Here is a 24,976-nt window from a genome sequence, read left to right as displayed (position 1 = left end):
TGCGTGTCGCCAAAGTTAAAAGGAATGAGTATCAACATAACTTAAACGGGCTTAAACTGGTTTAACAAATTAAAATAGGTGGAGATTGTTTCCTTTCAAAATCCACGAAATATTATGCTGAATTTTTTCAAATTTCACGGCCAGAGAAGAAAGAGAAACAAGTAGGAATACTTCAATCTAGCTCGGTCCCCGTTTGGGGTCTCGCACAATATTTCGCTATAAAAGTAAATTTTAATCAAAAATTGATTTTTTATGCAGACAAAAAGCTGTTAATTTGTAATATCTATAAGTCTTCCCTGCCACGAGCTTTGAGCTTATTGTTCAACTTCTTCGTCAATATTACACAGAACAAAAGTTCAGCAATTCCTTTCATAATTTTGCGGTGAAAGTTGACAATATTTCACGCACAGATCGTGGATTATAAAGCCCTCCTAATCCACGTTAAGTTCGCTAGAATGCATGCATTTCTCCTAAAATTTCTAAAGTTGATATCTTAATAAGTATATAGCCACTCAATTTCGATTAGATGCAGTTTCAGCTACGCCTGTACGCCGTACACAACAAGGCTGCATACTTGAGATACTCAGTGCTGGTTAGATTGTATGTCAACTATGCATCTTGCTGTTTCTACTTCATTGTTCCTAAATTAACTTGAGTAATTCCGGCAGAATCCAGCCCGAATACCGACATGCTTAGAAAACTCTAATTTCACTGTGACATTTAATTTTAATTAGTAATTAAACATCCGCGCTTACAGCTACTTAAACATACTTGCGTGATGCTGTGCTAAGACGTCCGTGACGAGGCCGAAAAGCCCCAAAAACAGCAATTTTCTCATCCTACGCAAGTCATGGGCACTGAACACTTAAGTCACATAAAACGTTTACTAAGTACTGCGACGTATTGTTTAATTTTCCTATGCCCTGTACACTAAATTAATCTCGGCTTCAAAGAGAAGCGATTATGGTCATTTTGAGATCCTAAAATGACATTCTTATCTAGAGTTCAATAGGTGACGAGCTGTTTATTGAGTAAATGGTCTTTGCGTAGCAGGGCCGGAATGGGCCGCTAAGAACTTCTTTAATCTTACTTTTAGGAGGTTTTTGGTAAATGAAGTTCCCTGAATCGACCCTGCCGCAAGTTTATCTCCAAAACTACTCAATCCGCATTCCTAGTGCGGGCTATCGAGCCAGTGACGTTATCACTGTTTAATCGTCTAAACTCCAGCTCGTCAAATTAAAAACCAATTTTAGACCGATCTTACAAAATAATTTACATGCAACGATTGTAACGAATCAAACAAAACTTTCGATTTAAATCTCTGGAAATAAAAAGGCCTGTAAATTAAAATCAAATAAAATAACGTTTCGCACCAATAATTCAATTTACTCAAGAATATATGTAACTATAACGTTCCCAAAATAAATACAAAAGGGCTGCGAATTGTTTCCGTTTGTTTACTTTTTCCAACCCCGGCTGTAGTTGAGCAGATATTCAAAAATCAGCTGTAATTTTAATGTTCAATTTGGGCGGAAGGGGTTTCGATGAATCGAGGGGCTACGATGAATTGAGGGGTTTCAATGAATTGAACGCCTCTTTTGCCTATTCGGTGAATCCAAACATATTCAAATTACTTTGTAGAGCAACAACCCAGGGGAATCTAGGGGTAAGGTACATGTAAGCGGGGATCAGCCAATTCCGGATGCGAATACTGCCGAAATATTCACTCGTCAAATTACGTTCTCTCTGACCTATCAGGATTTATTACCTTAGAGGATTGTGCACGGTGACTCGAATCGAAAATTGATGGAAACTTGGTTGTAAGTTGTAATACACAACCAAAGTGTCATCTAATCGATTTTGAGATATCTGCTTGCCTTCTCAACGTTTAACGGAGCTGAGTATTTTGAGTATTTAAATTATCTCCCCCACTTGCTTGGAGCGATTATTATGTCTTAATTATTTAAACTTTGATAATAAAGTGTTCATAACACAGCTATCCTACGTCACCTCATCCTTATCAGTCATTTTGCATTTCATGATTAAAACTTATAATGAATAAAGTTCTCGCCAATTTTTCGCCTCTACCAATATATCAATTTTTAGTCAGCATTTTGCCTCAAACGGGCGGCATCTATGCTACCAACTGCAAGTTGGGTGCTATCGATTCTCTGTTCTCCATGATATTCAACGCAGTATTGACTCTATCCCATGCGATGTCGCATAGGCATTTGTACAGGGTGAAGCAGGAATCAAATGAGTAGCATTGGAACGACCCTTTTTCTAGTTCCGTCCAAAAAAAAGATATTTTTTTGGTGACCACTACAATCATTCACGACTAGGTTTTTTCAAAAGCAAGTATTTTCTGCACAGGATGATTTTTTAAAAGCTGTTCACTCAAAAAATCTGAAAAACTATTTCAGTATAAAGAGATTTCCAAAAACTCTCAAATCTTTATTTTTTGGGGGCCACCTTTTCACCCCCAAATGAGTAGGTTGCTGCTCATTCTCTCACCCCCACGCACGCCAACTTAAAATAATTAAATGAGACCACCCCTTTTGTGACTCATCAGCGGATAACTGAAATTTCCCTGAAAACAATTCTGTATCTACTTCTGATTTATGAATGTGTGTTTTTTAAATAATCCTTTAAAGCTGCTACGTTTTACCAAATTATTTAATTTAATTTCAATAAATGGAATTAAAAAAAATTTAATGTAAGGTTCTAGTAGTGAAGTTTTATTAATTATTCATCCAAATGTTTAAATTGAACACTGCCCTGCTTCAAACAGTAATAGACAATAAGATGGTGCTAAGGCATAGCAGCTTTAAAAGGTGATTTTAAAAAACACATTCGTAAAGCAAAAATGCATACAAAATTGTTTTCAGGAAGATTTTAGCTATCTATCGATGTGTCACAGAAGTGTTCCCATTTAAGTTTTCTAAGTTGGGGTGTGTGGAAGCGAGAAGTGCAATACATTCATTTATCGGTCAAAAAATGGCCACCAAACATTAAAATTTTCGTATTTTTAGAAATTTGTTGTACTATGATAGTTTTTGAAATTTTTGTGCGGACAATTCATAAAACATCGCTTTGTATAATCGCCAATGTAGACCACGAGACAAACAATTTCTTGACACATGGTGAATCTGTAGTACGTTATGTGAATAGCTAAATCAACTTTACAAAATTTGGTCTGCTCGAAATCAAATCTACGGCATTTTAAGAGAAATTTAAGGAATTTTCAAAATATTGAGAGATTTTAGGTGGGGAATCTCTAATTTTATCAACAAAACATTAAATTAAAAAACAACTGACTGATTAGTGACCTAAATTCTACCAAGTTTAGTACACTAAGATAGGTTGTTCAGCAGGGAAATCTAAATCAAAATTAATGTTAAAACACTGGCTCAAACATATGGGTAGTTTCCTGTCAAAGAAAGTTTTTGTACAGGAAGCTAAAAAAGTTATGTTCTTTAGCCAAGGACGAGGGTGTAGCGCCAAGAACTCTTTTTACATCGTATAACAAAAATGTAAACGGATTCCTATTTATTGTTCCTAAAAATCTCCAGATACGAAATTTTGCTCAATTATTGTCATTCCAGAAGAAATCATTTTAAAAAAATCTTTAAAGTCCTATATTTAGAAAATCGTCTTTTTGGATGGAAAACTTTTGGATTAAAACAAGTCGAGTTAAATAGTCTTATCGACCTCAGGACTTTGTGGTGCTATAGACTTTTGTACAGACCATTTAGAACTACCCCTCAGATATGAAGTTTTCAAAAGGCCACATATATATATGTATATATAAAATATTTCCATTTTTAACTAAATTTTTCTGATAAAACGTCCGATTCGAAAAAAAGTTATCGAATATACAATATTTTTACACAAGTAATATTTTTTAATGGAACACTCTGTATACTATTGAATATTCTGAAAGAGTATATTTTTCTGATTTCAAGTATTGTATATTTCTAACCAGCTTTTGTGATCGATTTGTCACTGAAACGCTAACAAGGGTTTTCGTCCGAACCCTTAGTAAAGGGCGAATATTATTCTTAGTTACCCCTACTTGTGTGTGAAGAGCTATTCCCAAACAAAATAAAAGAAACAATACTGACATGATCCGCTCACGTTCATCATGATTTCGATAATCATCATTCGTATTTTTTCTAACTCCAATACGAGTCTAGACAGACTGGTCGTATACACTTTTCTTAGCCTCCGTAACAGTTATTTTAGAGATAGAGTTTCTCTATGAATACTAGATCTGAATCTGCCTAATTATAAATTTAGTAACAAGTCTAAAATCTAAGAAAACCATCAGTACCTGGTGTATAATGAGGATTTTCAAGCTATATAGTAATATTTATACTCGTATTATATCTAGACGTTTTTGGATTATCTTTAATATCTAAGGAGCTAAACTTAGCAGAATTTTAAACGTTTAAAAGCGATTTAAAGGCAAATTGCTAGAAGGGTATTAACCTAAAACGGTTAAAAAGTGTATTTTTAAGAGTAATATAAGGGGATGTAAAAGCATTATACAATTTTCAAAGAAGTAATTTTCTACAGGGTCTTGCAAAAATGTATGATAAAGTTTTGATGCAACTTCTTTCTCCATTTGAAGATTTTGATGCCCAGTAATAAGCCTGTATCACAATACATAAATTATATGGAACTTTAGCATGGGTGACAAATTTAACTTCGTTTGGACATCATAAACATTTAAAACATTGGCTACAAATCACCTACAAACACCCACAAAATCGGCAATCTTTCGATTTCGTAACTCTCTTTTAGAAAAAATACATACCTTAGACAAAGTAAGCAGTTATGAAATAGAAATATTGTCGATTTTGTCGGTGTATATGTTGTTCTGAGCGTTTATGGTGTCCAAACTAAGTCTTTGTTACCGTATCGGAACCCGTTTGGTAGCAATATTATTACATGCTAAACACATGCACAACATGCTAAGATTGCATATAATTTATGTATTTCCATACACGCTTATTGCTGGACACCAAAATCGTCCCTTAGAGAAATTAAATCAAAACTCTATCAAATACTTTTGTAAGGCCCCGAAGAAGACGGCTTTTTTAACAGTTCCAGATTAATGCCTTTCTAGTTGGTCCTTGGTCTTAAAATCTCTACTAAACAATTTAAAGAAACTTCTCTTCTAATAATGGCACAGAAATCACATCAGAGGTTCACGAGATATTTGATTTTGAATTTTCCATTTTCATTTCATTTGTTGACTTGATGTTTACATTGTTACTAACTTAAAAATGATATCGAAAGACCTTCGATTTCCATATACTTTCATTTCCTACGGGTTTCATGCTCAGAGATAAGAAAATAACCTTATTTTGCATGGCTATATACCATTCATATTTTCATTTTGGTGATAGCTGTATGAATTTTGAAGTTTTAAGCAATACCTTTTCCTCTTATATTCTTCTATTTTCTTGACAAAATGTTGTAGTCGAAGAAAAAGCATTGTATGCAAATTGCACAAAATTACCATTTTCCACTTATACGACTTACTACAGTCGCCTGTGGGTCGTGCACCATGATTAGGATTCATAATCGTTGGGTAATACACCAGGTGATCATTAAAAAATCGCAAGCTATTTGCTATTTAGTATTATATCGTACAGGGTGATAATGTAAAAACTTATAATGGCTATATCTGGGTAACAAAAAAGATAGCAAAAACTCCTGGAACCAATTTTTACAATTTTCAAGGAGAATCAAAAAATATATTAACCAATCCGTTCTCATTTACCCCTTTATCCCTAACCAACCCAACTAAATAATGTTGAATGACAGCCCCCTACTTGTGATACCTTATCTTAAAGCTCTCAAAAAGGACTTTTCAGTGATGCCTTACAAAGCTAACTTTGATTAAATAGTTTCCGGTTGATTCACGAAAACTTAATTAAAATGTATTGTCTTTTAATTTATTCGTTATTAATTTAATAAATGTTGAAAATCTTTCATGTGAGAGCCCTAGCAGCAATCTTAAAACTCTTGGACGTTCTCTTTCGAAGCCTTTGTTACTTCTAGATAATTTTTTTCTGCTGTGTTTATTATTAACCAAACAATCAAATAGTTTTAAAATGAGTGAAAAAAATAAACGACACATTTTAAAACTTTTTCTTTATTCAATTAATAATAAAGGCCATAGAAAAAATTATCCAGAAGTAAAAAAGGCTTTAAAATGTCTGAAAGTTTTAAAATTTCTGCCAGGACACTAATATAAATGATTTTCCACATTTTTAAAATTAACAATTAATAAATTAAATAGTAATACATTTCAATTAGGTTTTCCTTAATAAACCGAAAACTACTTGAAATGTAGCTTTGTAGGATATTATCAAAAATGGTTTTTTGATAGCTTTAAGATATCACAAGTAGGAGGTTGCCATTTAATATTATTTAATTGGAGTGGTTGAAGGTGAAGGGGTGAGAACGGACTGATTAATACATCATTTTGGTTCCCCCTCGATATTATACAAATTGGTTCAAGAAATTTTTAATACCTTTTTTTTCCCCAGATATAACCATTGTAAGTTTTCAAATTGTCACCCCGTATATTTGACTAACGAAATATTAACAGATGAATGCATCTAACACATGCCTATTGTATTCCAATGCGTACTTCTATTTTTTTTTGACGATCACCCTTTATTATTAACTATCACTTCAATACGTTACCGGCTGGCAGCCCGCATTGACTTCACGTCTCTCAAATAAACATTGCGAGTTTTCGCAAATAGCAATTGCCTTTGGATTGTAAATACACAGCCAGAATTCCGGTCAACAGCCATTTCTCCGCGTCCTCTGCAATCTTACGCGTAGGTATCACCTTTTTACAGTGAAAAAAATTTTAAAAATGGATTTTTGCGTCACTTTCCATTAAAGATAATATAAAAATCCAAAGACTTGATCTTTTAACCACACTCCTCGCAAGGCGCAAAACGGAAAACAGAAATGAAACCCAAACTTCACGTTTACGTTACGTTTATTACGATACAGACATGGCTTATGCAAACAGTTAAGAAAAGCCCTTTTCAAAATCAACTTAAATTTGATTTAAAAATTGGACATCAATCTGATACTACACGGTAAAATAAAACGCTAAAGTTAATGATATAGTACATGACATTACTTCCTTGCACGGTCGAACAACTAGGGATTCTAAACTTTTAATTTAGTAATGCCCAGTAAAAAAATCATCTTCACACAGGGTGTAACATCTCCTTGCCAGATCAATATTTATTGCACTGACTTATAACATTCGTTCAATAAAAAAATTGAATTTAGATTTTCTTTCATCGAACGCATGTTATAATAAATAATATTTTTTAAACGTGCTTACCCTGTACCATATTTACTTCCCTCAGCTTATAAAAAAACTACAACGATTACACAATAAATGGTTGAAATTTAATAAAAACATACCTATAATATGGGAAATAAACATTAATACTCAAATGAATGTAAACTAGAATCATTGTCAAAATGAAAGACCTTTTAGCAACGGTATAAATATAGTATGATTTGCAATAAAACTGTATGTTCGTGTATCACAGCAAATTAGATTTAAAAGTCGTATTTGAACGCCAAAAAGAGCCCTGCTCACCTTGTTATTTCTAACTGTTTTACTCGATATGCAAAAGTTTTGAAATGAACGGTGTATGCGTAAAAACCGTAATTCAAAAATATCAAGCATTTTTTATTTTTGAATTCTATCTTTGTGCCATCAGTTCGGATAAACACGAGGTATGTGGGCTAACACTGTCGAGTTTTTCCAACCTTGTCCGTCGTTGACACAAATTTAATTCATTATTTCAGCAGTTATTCGCCAATTTAATGCAAACACGGTTCATACAAATTTGTAGTAACTTGCCCTGTGTTCCGAAAGTATTCAGAGAAATACAAGGACCAGGAAAAAAATACAGGGTGAACTCAAAGGTGGGAACTGCTTCTACAATATACAGGGTGTCCCGAAATTAAAGCACCATATTTAAACAACGTAAATTAGGTCAAAAAATAACACCAAAACTTTAAATAAAACAATGTCGGAAAATGCTTCCTTAATGAGGTATGCCTCTTTAAAGACGTAACTCTGATGATGGTAATTTTGAAATATTTCCAAAACGGTGCAAGATAACTTTATGAAATTTGGTACGATTTTATACCTTATAAGCCTCAATTGACTGATGTGGCTGAATGGAAATTATTTCGTCAGAGGCGTGCTGCACGGGTAGTGTCGGGGTTAAAAAATGCTAGATTTTTTTTATGTGCCCCATTTTTTAGTTGCTGATGCAAAATTATGAAACCATATACGCTTCCAGAAAAAAAAGACACTCTTGGTTCACGATGCTAGGACGCTTCGTTTTCGAATAAAATGAATTTAAACATTACAATACATGACAAATACAAATGATTTACTTTCTGTGAAAACTTAATAGTAGGCTACGAAATATTAAACAATGTTGACTGTCAATTTGATGTTTATATTTATTCTGTTGGGGAGTTTCTTTGTGTCATTATTAAGCTGTTAGTGAAAAATGGAGAAATTTTCAAGTAGGGAGCTTGCCGATATTCATTTTATTTATGGGTTCTGTAATGGTAATTCGCGAGCCGCCGTAGAAGAGTACAGAAGGAGGTACCCGAGAAGAAGAATACCTTTTCGATCTGTTTTTAATCGAGTACATAGAAATTTAGTCGAATGTGGTTCTTTTCAACGTTCTCGAGGCCAAGGAAGACCTACAGTAGATTACGATTTCGAGGATGTGCTTAATCGAATAGAAGAAAATCCTCAAATTTCTCTAAGAACGCTTGAAAACATTACAAACATACCAAAATCGATCGTAAATACAGTCGTTAAAATAACAACAGATAAACAGTTATTTCGAATATTAATTTTTAGATAGGAAGAATGACTCGGATGCAGGGATTGCATCCCTTTCACTATAAAAGGGTTCAAGACTTACGAGAGGAAGATTTTACAGTTAGGATGAATTTTTGCCAGTGGGTTTTGAATCACCAAAATGTTTTACATAATATCTTGTGGTCTGATGAGGCTAGTTTTACGAGAGACAAAGCATTTAACATCCATAACACACATTATTGGGAGTATGAAAATCCAAAAGTCGTAAGGAGAACACATTTTCAGCATAGGTTTTCTGTCAACATTTGGGCAGGTATCATAGGAAATAGATTAATAGGACCAGTTGTATTTCCAAACCGGTTAACAGCACAACACTATTTACATTTTCTTCAAAATGAGCTGGCAGGCCTATTAGAAGATATACCATTGCATACCCGATTGCAAATGTATTATCAACAAGATGGGGCACCAGCTCACTTTGGAAATAACGTGAAAAATTGGCTTGATGAAAAGTTTCCAGGCAGGTGGATAGGAAGAGGTAGTCCAATAACCTGGCCCCCTCGATCACCTGACCTTAATCCCCTGGATTATTTTTTTTGGGGCTTTATGTGTAGCATAATCTATGCCACAGAAATAAACACGAGGGAAGAACTGTTGGATAGAATCAACTTAGCTGCTAATCAAATAAAAGAAAATACGTTTCAAATTTCCCGTGCCTCCCAGAGCATAAAAAAACGATCTAGACTGTGTATCCAACAAAACGGAAACTTATTTGAAAACTTACTTTGAAAGTGCGTCATTTAAATTTCTTGTTCGTTTTTTATTATTGTTTAATCGTTTTGATGTGTTTAATAAAATATCGCTTTAAGCATCATTTGTATTTGTCATGTATTGTAATGTTTAAATTCATTTTATTCGAAAACGAAGCGTCCTAGCATCGTGAACCAAGAGTGTCTTTTTTTTCTGGAAGCGTATATGGTTTCATAATTTTGCATCAGCAACTAAAAAATGGGGCACATAAAAAAAATCTAGCATTTTTTAACCCCGACACTACCCGTGCAGCACGCCTCTGACGAAATAATTTCCATTCAGCCACATCAGTCAATTGAGGCTTATAAGGTATAAAATCGTACCAAATTTCATAAAGTTATCTTGCACCGTTTTGGAAATATTTCAAAATTACCATCATCAGAGTTACGTCTTTAAAGAGGCATACCTCATTAAGGAAGCATTTTCCGACATTGTTTTATTTAAAGTTTTGGTGTTATTTTTTGACCTAATTTACGTTGTTTAAATATGGTGCTTTAATTTCGGGACACCCTGTATATGAGGCTTTAAAAAATTCAGATTTTTTCTTTTGCACTTTTCCGGAATATTTAAAAAAAACAAAAGTTAACCATTTTTGCAAAACTTCATGAGATATCTGAAAAAAGTTTTATAGGTCTTGATAGCGACAGGGGACGCAAATTTCTCAAAAAAATTTTTTTTGGTCTGCCAGTACGCGCGCCCCAGCATGCCGCTTATTGTTTAAGCTCAATAGTAATGCATCGTGTCTTTCGCAAAATAAAAATGTTTTTTAATTCTCCACAATTCTAGAGCAGAGAATAAAAAAATTGTTTTTATTTTCTGGAAAAGCAGTGCAGCAGACGTTTCCTTCAAAAATATTAAATAACCTGTTGATACTTGCGCCACTGGTGGACTTATCCTTTCGGAAATATCAAGTTTAAAAAAAATGCGTATTCATTAAAGGCTTATTTGCTGACAGAAGGGTTTCCCCAGTTTTGGAATCACACAGTATTTCATTTCCCCAAAAAAATTTATTTTGCAGCTAATACTGCGGCTACTACCAATAAACAGAATGAGTTATGGTGTTGGGTGTAGGGGCTGTCCTGTTCGTTCTTCCTTTTCAGTTTTATCCGTCGAGTAATATTATTGTAAGGACGAGGTGAATAGGGCCCTTAACAGGCAATAAGAATCTATTTAGTGTTGTTGAAACCTGTTCCTTAGTACCGTCGTAGCAAAGTGACCATGTAGCTGCCATTTATGTGACTCAATAACACTTAAACTCAACAATTCCAAATACCAAAAGGAGTATTTTGATCTCGTTGCTTCTGCTACATATTTGATTTATTGCTTCAATTGTATAATGTAAATATATTGCTTGCAAATAACATGAGAATTAACATACATCTAAAAATATCTCTTAACAATAATTCTGAAGAAAATATAAAAAAAAGAAAATAATTGTCAACTCTGGTTTAAAAAATTGCAACGATTGATATAAACTTTTAAAGGCTCAAATTTAATGTGCCGCTTAATTAACTACAAAAGCCCCAGTTCTAACGATATGTGATGACATGTATAAAAATCTTAATTTAAATGGCAGTTCCAAGGTGATCTTAAGCCGAAAGATCACCATCAAAAAGCCGGGTTTTCAATAATTTCATTCAAAATACTTCCGAAAGGCACCATAAGAAATAGTCTTCAGTAAACTGTTTCAAAAAACATTTTCGGTAAATATAAATTTGCATATATTATATACAAGTATAATTATTATTACTAAGGCACCATAATGGATGGATTTGTTTTGTTATGAGCATCATGTTTTCATGTTAACAATCGATTAACAGAAACAGCATAGAAACTTGCAACCAGGCAACTCCTAAATCCTGAGTTGTTAGTGCAACTATCAAACATGTATATTTCATTAACACCCGTCAGTAAAACGGGACCTGAAGTGAGGCATTTGGGTAAAACATCTTCGCTTCCCAAAAGCTTCAACACCTAGATTAAGGCACTAAAGCTTAAACATTCAAAGGAAAATTACATCTCAATAGAAATATACAAAAAAGTTGCATAATGCTTTGGGTGCCTCTTGAAAACTTACACTGCTTTGTTTCCTCAAAGCAAGACGACGCTCCCTTGAAACAGACTGACATAAAGCTCCACTTAAATAACAAATAAATAAATTGCATAACTTAAACGCTAGCATAGTGTAATCGACGTACTGATTCTTAAAAAATATTAGCGAATACTTACCTAGGAGACGGATTGCAATTACTGAAATATGTACTTTAACTATAATGTTATAACACTCGATATATCTTCATTTGAAATAGAAATATAGAGAAATAATCAGTACGTCTTAAATCGCCTGTAGCATCTTCTTTTTGCACATATGCAATCCATAAGTCGGTTTTAAATCAATATCTGTAGCAAGGTTCTACTATATCGACAAGAAGGGGAAATCCTCGTAAATGCAATTTGAAGTGATACTGGGAACCAAATCGTCAGTTGAATCGATGTTGTCACTTATGGCAGATATGTCTGGAGTGTCAAGGGCATGGCTGTCACTGCTCACATCGATGTTATCTTCCATGTTTGACAAGTAGTCTTCTGGGGTGTGTGGCATTGAATAGCTGGTGCCCATACCTAAATTAGAGAAAAGATTTATATATTGTTTATTTTTGAAGGAAATAATAATTCGTTCATAATGATCAGTAAATTTTTCAGTAAAATAAGCCAATCTAAGTCCCTATTACCTAAAGATATCTACATGAAGTGTACAATAGATACGAAGTATGTTAAAGCCAAATGACCGTTTTTTCGCGCTGAGTTAATATATCTTCTAGAATTGGCGAAATTCCAAATATAAAAAAATATTCGAAAAAAAACAGAAAATTCATATTTTAGAGAGTTAAATTCAGTATTGGCACAAAGGCATTGGAAGAATTAATTTGTTATATTTTTGACATTAGGCACATAAATTCTAGAAATGTCGAGTGTCAGAGCAGAGAAAAAAAGAAAAGTTCTTAGAAATTTGAAAGAAATGTTCGGGTACATGAAAAATAAATAACGGGAGGTCATATAAGTTTTTCGAATGCTCAAAATTTTATTTTCACCACTTAATGTCCTAGAATTAAAATTACCCTTAATGTAAATTAAGAAAGTATTTTTAGTTATTTTTTAATAATCAACAGTGCATAAAAAGAAAGGACAGAGAAAACCACAAAAAAAATTGTACTTGTTGAATCTCTCCAAAATGAGCCCTTTTTGGGAAGAGGTATTTTTGAAAACTATCTTGCAGTGTATTAATAATAACTTTTTTTTAAGCGATTGAAAAAATATGACTCAAAAATGAGGTTGTTCCTGAGCAAGTTAACTGCAAAATGGCCTATACTTGTGAATTTTTGAAAATCTACATCCACGACACTATTTACGGAAAGTTTTAAAGAACTGAATTTAAAATAATCTTATTACTGAACTGTCACCGATAACTGCAAAACCTCCAAGTTTAAACCTTATGAATTCTCATGTACTTAAAACTTGATCATCCGTACTATTATAACATTTACGGACGTTTCGGTGGTTTGTTTCTATCTTCCACACGGCAAACTTGTACAGATTGTTGCAAGACTTCGTCAAGCAATCCTGAGTTCATAAACCAATACAGCCGCAACCCGATCAAGGCGCAAACCGCCAAAACGTTGAGAAATGATAAATTTGTGTTGAAAATAAAAATAAGTCTGAATTCCGTAATATGGCAGATTGACGTCAAAAGTTCAAGTACTCATGTTGTCATACCAAAAAGAAAATATGAACCTTGAGAGAACCTGATTCACAATATGACAATGAAATGAAACTCAAGAAAAATTTTTATGAATAATCATTGACATTAAGGCGCGAAGCGACCATTCTTACCTAAACCACTGTCCCCAGACTCCTGACGAGAGTGGTCAGTCAAGCCGGACAAAAAAGGATCCATTACTGTTAATTCTGTAGACGACGACCTGAGCATGATTTCCTGTTGCCTCCTAATTTCTTGTTGCCTCTGTTTTAACCGCTCCCGTTCTAGCTGCAGCTGCTGCAGCCGGATTTGTTGAGCTTTCTGCGGGGAGGAGGTTGCAGCCGCCCATGAGGGCTGTACCAAAGTGCTGCTGGCAGATCTTTGTTGCAAATGTTGAGCTAGAATATTAGATATACACGTACATTCTAGTTTCAATAAGAGCGGTGCGCGTGAAACTTACGGATTCTGGGATCAAACCAGGACGTGGTCCGTGTGTGATGGTTTATGAAGTAAATTTCTCCTTCTGGAGTTTGAGCTTGCTCCCATCCCTCAGGCAAAGGTCCCAAGTCTACGTCATTATTTACTTTGGTATCTGGAAATTATTTTTTGAGATTTCTTTTGAAATTAAGACAAAGTAGGACGAAGTTCATTAACATTAAGTAGCTCCTACTTCGACACATCAGAGACCAGTTAAGGAAATGTTTGCAAATCTAATGACACAACTTGGCATCAGCCTCTTGTCGGAATATTATGTCACACACCCACCACGTTAGGCCGTTAAGTTTCGTACTTTTGTATGACTCCATACTCACTTGTTGAAGTCGGTGAGGTATGGGGGTGCGACACCAGATGTTCCTGACTCTGATGTTGTTGAGTGGCCGCCAGAGTCTTCCTGGGATCCTCCCACGTGGTGGTTCTTGTGGTGTGACTGCAAATCAATGAGAAATATCATTATTTCTGAAAATTCTGCCCTGCCTAATAGACTCTAAAACCGGATAGGAGATCTGAATGTAGCAACGGTTTTTGCTCGGGCGCACCACTTCGTATATGACGACTTCGTAGAAAGCTGCGAAACCAGGTATAAATCTAAATGGCTTTTACCCATATTTCCTGGTACTGCTTCGAGACGTCCTTCTCACTGAAGCAAGAACAAAATTTCGCATACGCCGAGGTTTGAAGAAGGAAAGGTAACCTAATCTTGAAATTATTATACGAGGAAGGTCAATAGAGGAAACTTCAGTGTAGACGGGGGATTACCATTTTTAAGGCGAGCGTATAAAAGCCGTTTTATTTCTTATAAAACAATAGATCCTTTAAAGGCCAACAAGGATTGGGCTCTTATATGCGGAAGTAGTGTGTAAGACACAACTGCACATTAGCCACAGGATGTAATGAACTAGCGGACCTGGCATAGAATGGCAGTCTATCAAAAGCTATAGTCGATTAAGGTGTACCAGTGCTGCTAATTGAGTAAACTTTGCGAAACTTTGCTACGTCGAAAAATAATGTTAGTTCGCTAATTAAATTACATTCCGAAAATGCTTGGTAACCGAGTTATAGGGTGTTGGAGATTCAGATTTTTTCATACTCTTATTTCATAGCTCCTTCAATTTTTGGGATATTAATGCCATTTTCGCAATTTTGAAAATTACCTGTTTCATGGTGACGTTACTCAAATGCGAGTTTCTACAATTTAGCTTAATTTTTGTCGTTTTTCAAATGTTAAAAAAAACTACATCAACCATATCACATTAGATGAGCAATTTTACTAAATTCTATGATTTTTACTTTTTTTACTACTACAAATTTTGTTGTTTACTACCACAGATTTTCAGACTTAACGTTGAATCTCCTTCCTGACCAAATTTGAAAACTGTCTTGTCAAAACCTACGGTACTGGACCACCCTATAGACATACTTCAATTAATTTAAAAATGAAAATATTTACGCATGTAGGTTTGTTGTATATACTTAGGTTTATTATTAGCACAAAATGTCGAAATGGTGGGTGGAAGGAAAACGGGTAAAGACCAGAATAAAGTGAAGTGTTTTAATTATTAAATGCACATTTTTGAGGGATTTTATAACGACTATATCCAGCTCTAACGAGTAATTTCACATCAACACCGATAAAGCACATCACACGTACAACTAATGGAGCAATTATCATAAAAATAATACCAGCGAATAAAACAAAGAACTACTAGAAGCTTGTTAGGTTGCTTGTGACAACCTATACAAAGTAGCCTAAATAACAATTTAGGCAGAAAACGGCGCAAATATTTAGATGCAAACTGTTAAGTTTATGTTCCTCAAATAGTTCGAAAGGATCTTGAAGTTATGTTTGGGAAGAAAGATAACTTGGGGAAACTTGACAAACACATAACATACTTATACGTATATGGATTGAAACTATTGTTCCAAATTAGCTTGAAAGTAGACCTACTTGAAATAGTTCGTCTTGTATTTCGTAAGTATTATTTAAAACCCAGCCTATTACTGGGAGCGGTGTATAAACTTATCGCGGTTATTTCGTCTTTGTTCAGCGCACATAACCAGTACCCAACAGTACTGCGGAGAATGCAAAACGCATTCTGTTATTTTACAATCGAATAACCAGTTTTCTTTATTCTATGAAATCTAAAAAGGAAGAAAATCAGTCTGCTCTAGTTCTAGTTCTACTCTTGCGGTATCATCTAAATGCGATTTTTTTCTGAGCATGTGTGTTGCAAAACCTCAAATGGAGGCTGGAGGTGAAAATAATCCGAGTTTTGGCAGTTAGGCCTTCCAATTCGTACACGCAGAGCCCGGCAATTAGACGACTCGTCTGGGTATTTATAGAATTTAAAATTCTAGGCGCCGAAGTCTCGGACATCGAACCTTTTAATCTGCGCTCAAAATAGTGGAAATGCTGCTGTTGTGCCTTTTGTAACTTCTTCTGTGTATAACACTTTCTAGTCGTACACTACTTCCTCTCTATAAATAATAACAGATCACATGCGAAGATAAACAAAATTCAGCACATAAAATTAGTCATTGTAAAATTAACCTTGATTTCCAAGGAACTCTCCTACTTGCCAGAGATTTTGAAGTTGGCGTCACCAATATTCGGCAGACGCCTTTCAATTTCTATTAGTCATGCCTAGATAATCTCTGTTAATGGCTTTTTCTATATTGTTTGCCGTCCTAAAATTAGAAGTTAATTACGACTATATGTATACGTATATTATGACTTACATACATAGAAACCTTTACTTTCGACTAAGGATACTTCTGATGGTCAAAATTCAACACAATTGTGAATTCTGAATTTACATACAACCAACCCTTCGAAAAGTCATCAACATCCTTTCGGTTTTCTCTGGATATTCCAGACGAGCTGCTTAGTAAGTGGCAACGCCGCGACGCTCTTTTGTCAAAACGACGTCAACGACGTCTTTAGTGAATCTACTAGTGCAACAGAGACGACCAAATATGTCCACCATTGTCTGGGTGTTGGTGCTAAGTTGCCAGACTTTCAAAAATTATAATAAGCAACGAAGATTTCTGTCAAGAGAGTTTATTTTGAACTTTCCTAAGGATAACAACATTCGATGATGGATTTTGAGACTTTTTCTAAAGCGTCTCAATAAATTTTGACTAGGATTGAAACCATCTTCTGCTAGAAAAAAACATAGTTGGTTGTTGATTTTATTTTTTTAGTATAACGCATAATCATGCGATTGGTACACGGTACACCATTGCATCAGGAATGCAAAAATCTTTCAAATTACGATATAAAATTTCAAGGTCAATAAAAAAAATACGTCGATACTGATAAAAATTATTTACTCAGTTGTTAGAGGTAAATACAGTGTCGATTGTCGAATTGAAAATTGATTTTCAAAAATACGTTTTTTTTCCTTTTTGTTGTTATTACACCGATAATTGTAATTTGTTTCCTGACTACTATGACTACTCAGAAAATGTATCAAAATACATATCAGGCCATGGTCATTCCTTTACTACGCCATTGTTTTACAAACGTGTGCTAATTAGCTAAAATAATAAGACTGAATTCTACATGTTCCCGTGTATTAGAAAGTTATGGGAGAGCATTACACATACATTAAAACCAGATCAGAGCTGCCATGTAGGCGTGTAATTTGTTTATGGAATAGAGATTACATAAGGCTTTAGCAGTTCGAATGTCCGAGTGGTTGATAATCGCGCTGCAGTGTTAACTAACCTGAACTAATGATTATGAACTGAAAAAAATTAAACAGAACTTCCGTTTACGTTAAGAAAACCCGCAAATCCTTGACCGATCCATTTAAATACCGAATTAAATAATATTGTTCTACATCGGTAAATAATAGGTTCTTGCCCCTAGACCATAGAAGTCAACGTTCTTTGCTCCGGGATTAACAAATGAAATAGAGCCCCTAGTACTTATTAGGATAACTGGTGTAAATGAAATTTTCATTAATCACTGCGTCTTTACAAAGGTTAAAGACTTTTGGATGTGACAAAATGTGGTCGCCCGCACACTATTAGACCTTATTAATTATGTATTAGATATAGTGTGCCTTTTGAGTGCCGCAAAACATGTTTTGTTGAAGCTTTCATCAAAACTAAAAAGAAGACAACACTTGAAGCAGTTAATCCCTCATAGATTACCGAGTCTCATAAAGAAGCAAAATTAGTATTATATTCCACTATCTTATCTGCTCAAGCTCAATGTCAAATTAATTTTCACCTTTTCACACGTGAGAACGCTTGATTAATAGAAATTCCATCAAGGTAACATCAACATCGACCAACGGTACAAAATAATTTGACTCTAAACATGCATGCACAAGCATGGTCAATTTTCGTAGAAGGTAGGTACTATTGAAGGTAGTTGGTACCTCATTTTGTGTTGACTGTTAGCACAAAAATTTGGTACCTTTCAAGCAGCTATGACTTCATTACATCTTAACTGATGATAAGAATTTGATTGTTCATTTTAATTCTTACTAAGTGGCAATAAAGTACATGCTTAGTTTGAGATATAGGATATAATGGAAAACACAAATTCCACATATTTCAATTTCGCATAAACATATTCAGATAACCTTTTTAAAGATACAATTCAGTCCTTCAAACCACTTATCTTCCTGGAAATAAACTGCATGTTTCCCACTACCTACTTTAATGTCAAAAAATTCAATGCTTAGCGTTATAGGACTGAACATAAAGCCAAAACATTCCCACGAAAGCACACTTGCTTGCATAAAATATTAAATTACTCCGCTAGTCAGGATTTCCTGTGCAATACGGTCTGTGGTACCTACTTGATATGGTTAGGACCTACTTCAACCAGTATTATTTTTCTTTGGGGTGCAAATTTTCTAAATTAAGAAGTATATTCATATATGTATATACAGTGTGTCTAAAATAATGATGTCCAGCATAAGGGTCTCATGAACGGTGATAGATACAGACTAAGTTAAATGGGATAAAATTTGAGCATTCACGGGATTAGTTTCACGATATAAAAAATTTACAAAAGTAATATTTGGTTTTTCAGTTATTTCCAAAAAATGCATATTTATTTTTTTCAGCTATTCATTAACATCTTTTGGTATTACAAAATTTTACCACACTTTTCATCTGCGTGCATGTACATGATGTTTTAATTTGGAGTGTTTTGACAGGAAAAACCTATTTTCTGATCAGATAAAGGAAAACTGATTTAGGTGTCACGGGCTCGATTTTTGAGAAACGTTTAATGCCAAAAACCGTTTCCCGGTATTGTCACAATTCACTAAGATATAGAAGATTTTTAGATTTTTGACCAAATTGAAAATCGCCAATAACTTTCTTATTTATTAAAATATTGGAATTGTGTAAAAACTTTATTATTCCACTTTTTTGAGAGGAATCTAATAGAGTACTTAATCTATGTCACTGAACTGTCACATTTTGTGCCATAACAAAGTAGCCGGAGCACAACACATCTATGAAGGTTTTACCCCAAAAGAATACAGCCTAATCGTAAAATTTTTGGCCGAGTCGTGAGAAATTTTAAAGAATACGGATCATTTTAAAAAGCCGTAGTCCTCTGGTCAAACCTAGACAGGTGCACGTGAAGCACCCTGTATAACAGTTGGTGAATTTCACAACCACAACGCACACTTAAGCTATGTATGTATTCTTAAAAATTGTTTGGGGTAAATGGTCATTAATTGCTGTATTTTTGGAGGATAACGTTAAACTTCTCGTAGGTTCGACGATAAGCAACTGCTACTGTTCAACTTTGTGAGATTTAACAAACTTTATTTTTCACAAAAATAACAATAAATAACAAACGAATTACTTAAACAATGCTTCCAACTACTTGGAACACTTGCTTATTTCTTTTAAGTATTTTCAAAACAGCGTCTAATACGTCAATAACACTATCAATAACTACCCTATGGCGCACCGTCCTCTTATATGTATATTCATCTGCAATATTACCAATACTTCCAGAATAATGTTGAATCCTTTCGAATAAATCAGTCACCTGTAAATTCCTTGGAATGTTTTCGTAATCCAACACCATTGGGCATCACCACAAGTAATCATGGGATTATAATATGTAGGTATCTCCATTGTTTGAATGCTTAGAGGGTTGTGACTTCGTTTGGAGGGAAGGATGGTAGTTTCAGAACAATGTATAATCTGCTGAAATCGCAGTGCGATATTGCCAAATTGTACAACTTTTCTCTAGATTTAGGGAAATTATGTAGGTACCACTCGTTTTTTCTCTGGATTTAGGGAAATTTTAAACTGACAATCTGGCCATCGTAACATTAAGTTTACAGTAAAACTTTGAAAACGTATTTTGCATAATTTTTGTAATAAATAAATTTGTAACTATCTAAAATTTCAACACGTGCGAGGGCGGTCATCGTGTGAAGATCCCTACGCGATCTGGGCTGCTAGGGAAGATCTTGTTTTTCTATTTAAATTTGTGATCACTAAAAAATACCACGCACGAATGCGCCCATAGTGTGAAAATGCGAACACAATATGTGTTTCCATATACTATGTACGTAACGTAGTATGTACGTTAGATAAAATCAATTTATTTTCAAGCACCGTGTATAAAACAGAAATATAGACGTAAATTTATTCATGACAAAAACACACATTCACATATTATTTAATCAATTATCTTTCTGCCCATGGGCGTCCATGTATCTGGAAAAATGGGTCCTATTTAATGGACATGCTGTGTGACACCTTCCTCAGCATCTTGAATACCCTCACATATTTTTAAAATTTAATTCTGTACTAAAAAGCATGTCGTAACTAACAAAATAAAAAAAGATACATTTGAAAAAATTCCAAATTGATAAAAAAGCAATGAACAATCATTTTTAATAGTTGAACAGAGGAAAAAAATTAACAAAAAAAAAACAAAAAATAAAAAAGTTCAAAGATAACATCAAGTTTCGAACCTACATGTTGAGAAATAGATACCGTATTGCGGGGTCAAGCCGCTACTTGCTTGTCTACTACTTTTAACGGTTTATAACCAGCCATAAATACAAACGAATACGCCCCGGCATGGAATTTTTATCGACTTGAAACATTGCGAAAAGAGCTCGGAACTTGCCGGTAAAGCCTGGAAAACTAGTAATAAGATTCCTAACTTTCGACCGTCGTTCATTTTTACTCGGCTCTGTGCCGCATTTTGGTAAGACCATCGATTAAAGTTGAATATTTGCGAATTAATGTGAATAGATTTTTGAAAATGATATTTTTCGAAAGTGACGTAAATGCGCGAAAGAGCCGAGTGGATCATTGTTAAGGTGATCACGCGCATCTCGATGATTTTTCAGATTGCGACTTCGGAAAAATGTGTATTATTTTTAAATACAGAATCGATTTCTCGGCGAAAACACGTATAGAGAAAACTCAGAGATTTCATATGAACCATGAATGAAATGCCTTGATGAAATTTAAAAAATCCCCATATCATCAAATTTCATCCGATCTCTTTGAATACGTTGCATTTGGAAGGTACAGGACAAAACGAGCACAATCGGGCCTCGAAAAAGGACTATACGAAATCTCCCTTTTTTGCCTTCTCTAAGCCCTATGCGACAACGACGAATGCGAATTTCTATGGGCCCCTAGTGACTCACGACGAACGAAAACAGGCTTAAAATTAGGTCGCTTTTCACGACTAAATTTTCAACCCCGATTTACAGCCTTTAAACGGATACCCTCGGGCAACTAATAAAGACGCCGAAAGTAGGCCTTTTCAATGCCATCCGAACGGTGCTCTTTCTGATGCCACCCGAGAGGTCTCAAAGCTAAGCAAAAACTAAAAATTTAAATACGTGCACGATTTTAAAGAACTTTGACGGTGGAAACCAATTAAGAGTTTTTTTTAAGTGTCCTGCAATCTCGCAATTATTTTTCATTAAAAATCCATTGGTATAGCTCTCTTTACTTTCAAATTAAGTATTTCTAAACTAGGATCTAATTTGCAAAAATCGAGGTAAAAATTGAAAATTTGCTCACGATTAAAATAACGTTGTTATGGGAACCCCATTGAGGTTCAATTTTTCACCTCAAATCGTTCTCTAACTCTTTCATTTTCAAACAACCTAAGTCTGCGTTTTGCATTACCTTCTTCCCTAATTTAGCATCGCCAAAAGTCCACTATTTCATAATATTTTACGAGCTGAGACATTTCCTGTTTCTATTTCTCATGCTAATTATTTTAGGAATTGGATTGAAAAATAACACCAAAATCAGAAGTCCATGTGCAAACTGTTATGGCAGTGACATATGGTAGCCCACTTACTTCATCAATTACAAAATACTCCTATTCAATTATTAAGTGCATCAAAATATGCACATTTTTGCAAAATTATTAGATGGACGGCGTTATGCATATCTTGAACAAGTGACAAATTTTCATTTTGTCAATATTTGCTCCATTAAGCAAAAATAGGCCAGGTACGTTTTAAAACGGCCTAAAGCCAAACATAAACTTAAAAATAATACTAAGTCAACTCTCATCATCTTCTTTCACCTTAGACCACCTCGATTTGCAGCCAATCATAATTTTTTCATGTTTTGTTTTTTGGCATATGAATTTCCTTTTCCAAACAATTAAATCTTAAGCGATACTTCTTGAAGTTTTCATCAAGTATTCAAAATAACTACTTTAAATAAAAATATTAACAGCAGTTCAAGTTTCTGTCTGCGCATGATGTAAACTACCTGAGTGGTATGTTGTAATGTCCCTACAGAGCTGTACTGGCATTATTTCAAAATGGGCATTTGGAATGCGTTTCATATGGTAGATGTACCTACTCGACGATGTGAAATATAATAAAAGTGGACGATATTAGTGGGGCATTAAAACTGGCTGTATGTGAGGTTAAGAGCTAAGTAAGGGTTTATCCAATTTCCTATATCAGAATTACTTATTCCTAATTCTTAATTCGTTATTCGTTATTAACAAGGTGGTTTATGCAAGTTCTTAATTCTTGAGAATGCTTTATTAACAATTGGCTAATTGGTAGTTTTTTCACAATTACTTTTCTGAAAGCTGCTTTTTCAATTTATTACTTGTGCACAATAAACATCCTTCCAAACGAGGACTGCTAGTATTTTATGTCTGTTAAATCGAAAATGTGGATTTGCCTCCATTCTCTGTGCTTGAGTCAAGAACTATTTCCTTAATTACTAATCCCTAAGAGTCAAAAGTTGGGAACTTAGGGTTATGCATTAGCAATGAAAATTAGGGATTGGGGTGTTGGACAAGCAGAGCCATTAACAATTCAGAATAAGGGAGTTAGATAAACCCTGACAACAAATGCCCATTACCTTTTAAACCTATGTTATGAATAATTGAGAAAAGTTAAGCTAAAAATAATGTATTAAAACAGGTGCTTATGGGTCAGAAAGAGACTAGTCAGAATGCCAAGGACCCTCCTGGACAATAAAATTAAAATAAAAATACAACATAAAGTTATATTTCCATAAGTTACATTGTTTTCTTATGACTAACAAAACTGATACAAAAATAAAAAATTACACGAAAAACTGAGAGCTAAAGTTTGTTCAGATTAAAAAAGGCATTAGTCACAATAAGCCAAATCCGGTCCTGTGGCATAACAATCTGACCCATGAAAACCTGTTGTCAACAACAGGTACTTCTACAGGTACTCACTCTAAATAATAGATTTGCCCCTCAGGGGTACGAGCCTGTTCCCAACCGGGGGGCAAGGGGGTCGTGTCTTCAGATTTACTGGCTACGTCATAGGACCTTTGCTTTATGTGGTGATGTGCAGGGGGCTGCTGTTGCCCCACAGCGTAGGTCTGCTGTAGGGAGGCGGGGGAGCTGTGCGCCCTGTGATGGGCCGTCTGTAAAGGCACGGAATTCACGGGTGTCGAGACGTCAAACGCAGAGTCCACGGAATTCTCGCGAGAATGATTTATAGATTTGGAACCAGTGGATGGAGGTGTGAAGAAGGAGTCAGGCAATTTCCTCATGCTCCATGGTACCTGGACAGGCCGCCTTGAGTCCGGTTTTAAGACACTGTCAAATAAGGCTTCTAAATCAGTCTCGGAATCCTGATCCATTCGGAGGACTTGTTTGGCCTCGTCCTGATTCCGCGCCATGTTCACTGAATTGTCCCACAAATTCCGACCACCGACACCAACCAACAATTACCAACACTGACGGTTCGCACTATCAGTGTTGATCCCCGTAGTTCGGGGGCTCTAGAAACGACGCAACAGCCAAATCCAACAATATTCCCGACCCCCCATAAAATAAACACGACTGGCACTCGGTCCTCCTTCTACCTGACTTGTTACCCGTCGCACTGCCTGTACTGAATTAAATTCAACCAAGTCATAGCAGAGAAACAACTACTACGTCACTAATTTGACAGAGTACACGACCAACACCAACCAAAAACCCAGGAGCACAACCAGTTCTATGAATTTGTTCTGTTTTTAAATGACACTTGGATAAATTCTGATAAATTCACTGTGATCAGGCGCAGTACTCGTTGCTTGCTTTTGGACCAATCAAATGGATCGTCTAGCACTTTATTTCTCTAGTGGAACACAGCCTAGCAGAGTCTTGGGAAATTCCTGCTTCATTTTACACCGACACAATATCATCAATACGCTCAAATAAATAGTACAGTTTAAATAGGTTTCTGCACAGTATAACTACTGGTCGATAGAGGGCACAACATGACTTATTATGAAGTCTGCGGCTTTAACTGTTTCATTTCATTTATCCGCAACTTCAGAAGATTATCGCTTTTTTAGCACAAAACTTATAATCTCCAGTAGTAGAGTAAGCCCATTATAAAATTATTGGTAATTTTTGCATGAAAGCATGTTGAGCCAACTTTCGTTTAGCGGAGACCCGTTAGAGAAAGAACAAGTCTAGAGAGAAAATATTCTATTCAATACTATTAGTGTATACTGTCTAATGACGTTTAAATTTCATT

General features: G+C 34.9%; 2 protein-coding genes across 3 annotated transcripts in view; both read right to left on the bottom strand.

Moving 5' to 3' along the window:
• Window positions 1-968, bottom strand: part of LOC136409685 (uncharacterized) — a 95,004-nt gene extending 94,036 nt beyond the window's left edge. The window contains exon 1 of the mRNA XM_066391362.1: window positions 772-968. Within this exon, the coding sequence (XP_066247459.1) occupies window positions 772-838 (67 nt within the window). The 5' untranslated portion in view covers window positions 839-968. The remainder of the gene's footprint in view (window positions 1-771) is intronic.
• Window positions 969-7,012: 6,044 nt separating this feature from the next.
• yki (Transcriptional coactivator yki) lies at window positions 7,013-24,472 on the bottom strand. 2 transcript variants are annotated; one of them, XM_066391368.1, is made up of 5 exons: window positions 23,677-24,472; window positions 14,285-14,400; window positions 13,933-14,064; window positions 13,607-13,870; window positions 7,013-12,337 (listed from the first exon to the last, which is right to left on the bottom strand). In XM_066391368.1, exons 1-5 carry the CDS (start codon window positions 24,126-24,128, stop codon window positions 12,132-12,134), a joined length of 1,170 nt encoding a protein of 389 aa, XP_066247465.1. In that variant the 5' UTR covers window positions 24,129-24,472; the 3' UTR covers window positions 7,013-12,131. The 2 variants fall into 2 exon arrangements, with proteins under 2 accessions (XP_066247465.1, XP_066247466.1); XM_066391369.1 differs by lacking the exon at window positions 13,933-14,064 and having other exon boundaries at window positions 23,677-24,468.
• Window positions 24,473-24,976: the final 504 nt, after the last annotated feature.

The sequence above is a fragment of the Euwallacea similis genome, chromosome 6 (genome assembly GCF_039881205.1).
Source record: "Euwallacea similis isolate ESF13 chromosome 6, ESF131.1, whole genome shotgun sequence".
Classification (NCBI taxonomy): Eukaryota; Metazoa; Arthropoda; class Insecta; order Coleoptera; family Curculionidae; genus Euwallacea; species Euwallacea similis.
This window is presented reverse-complemented; position numbering and strand designations above follow the sequence as displayed.

What these genes read in the sequence shown, in the direction of transcription:
- yki (XM_066391368.1), bottom strand. Translation starts at nt 24,128, where the DNA reads ATGGCGCGGAATCAGGACGAGGCCAAACAAGTCCTCCGAATGGATCAG. An exon ending in CTGGTTTGATCCCAGAATCC is followed by an intron (nt 13,871 to 13,932) that starts GTAAGTTTCACG and finishes CTAATATTCTAG; the next exon opens with CTCAACATTTGCAACAAAGA. An exon ending in GTCTGGGGACAGTGGTTTAG is followed by an intron (nt 12,338 to 13,606) that starts GTAAGAATGGTC and finishes TCTCTAATTTAG; the next exon opens with GTATGGGCACCAGCTATTCA.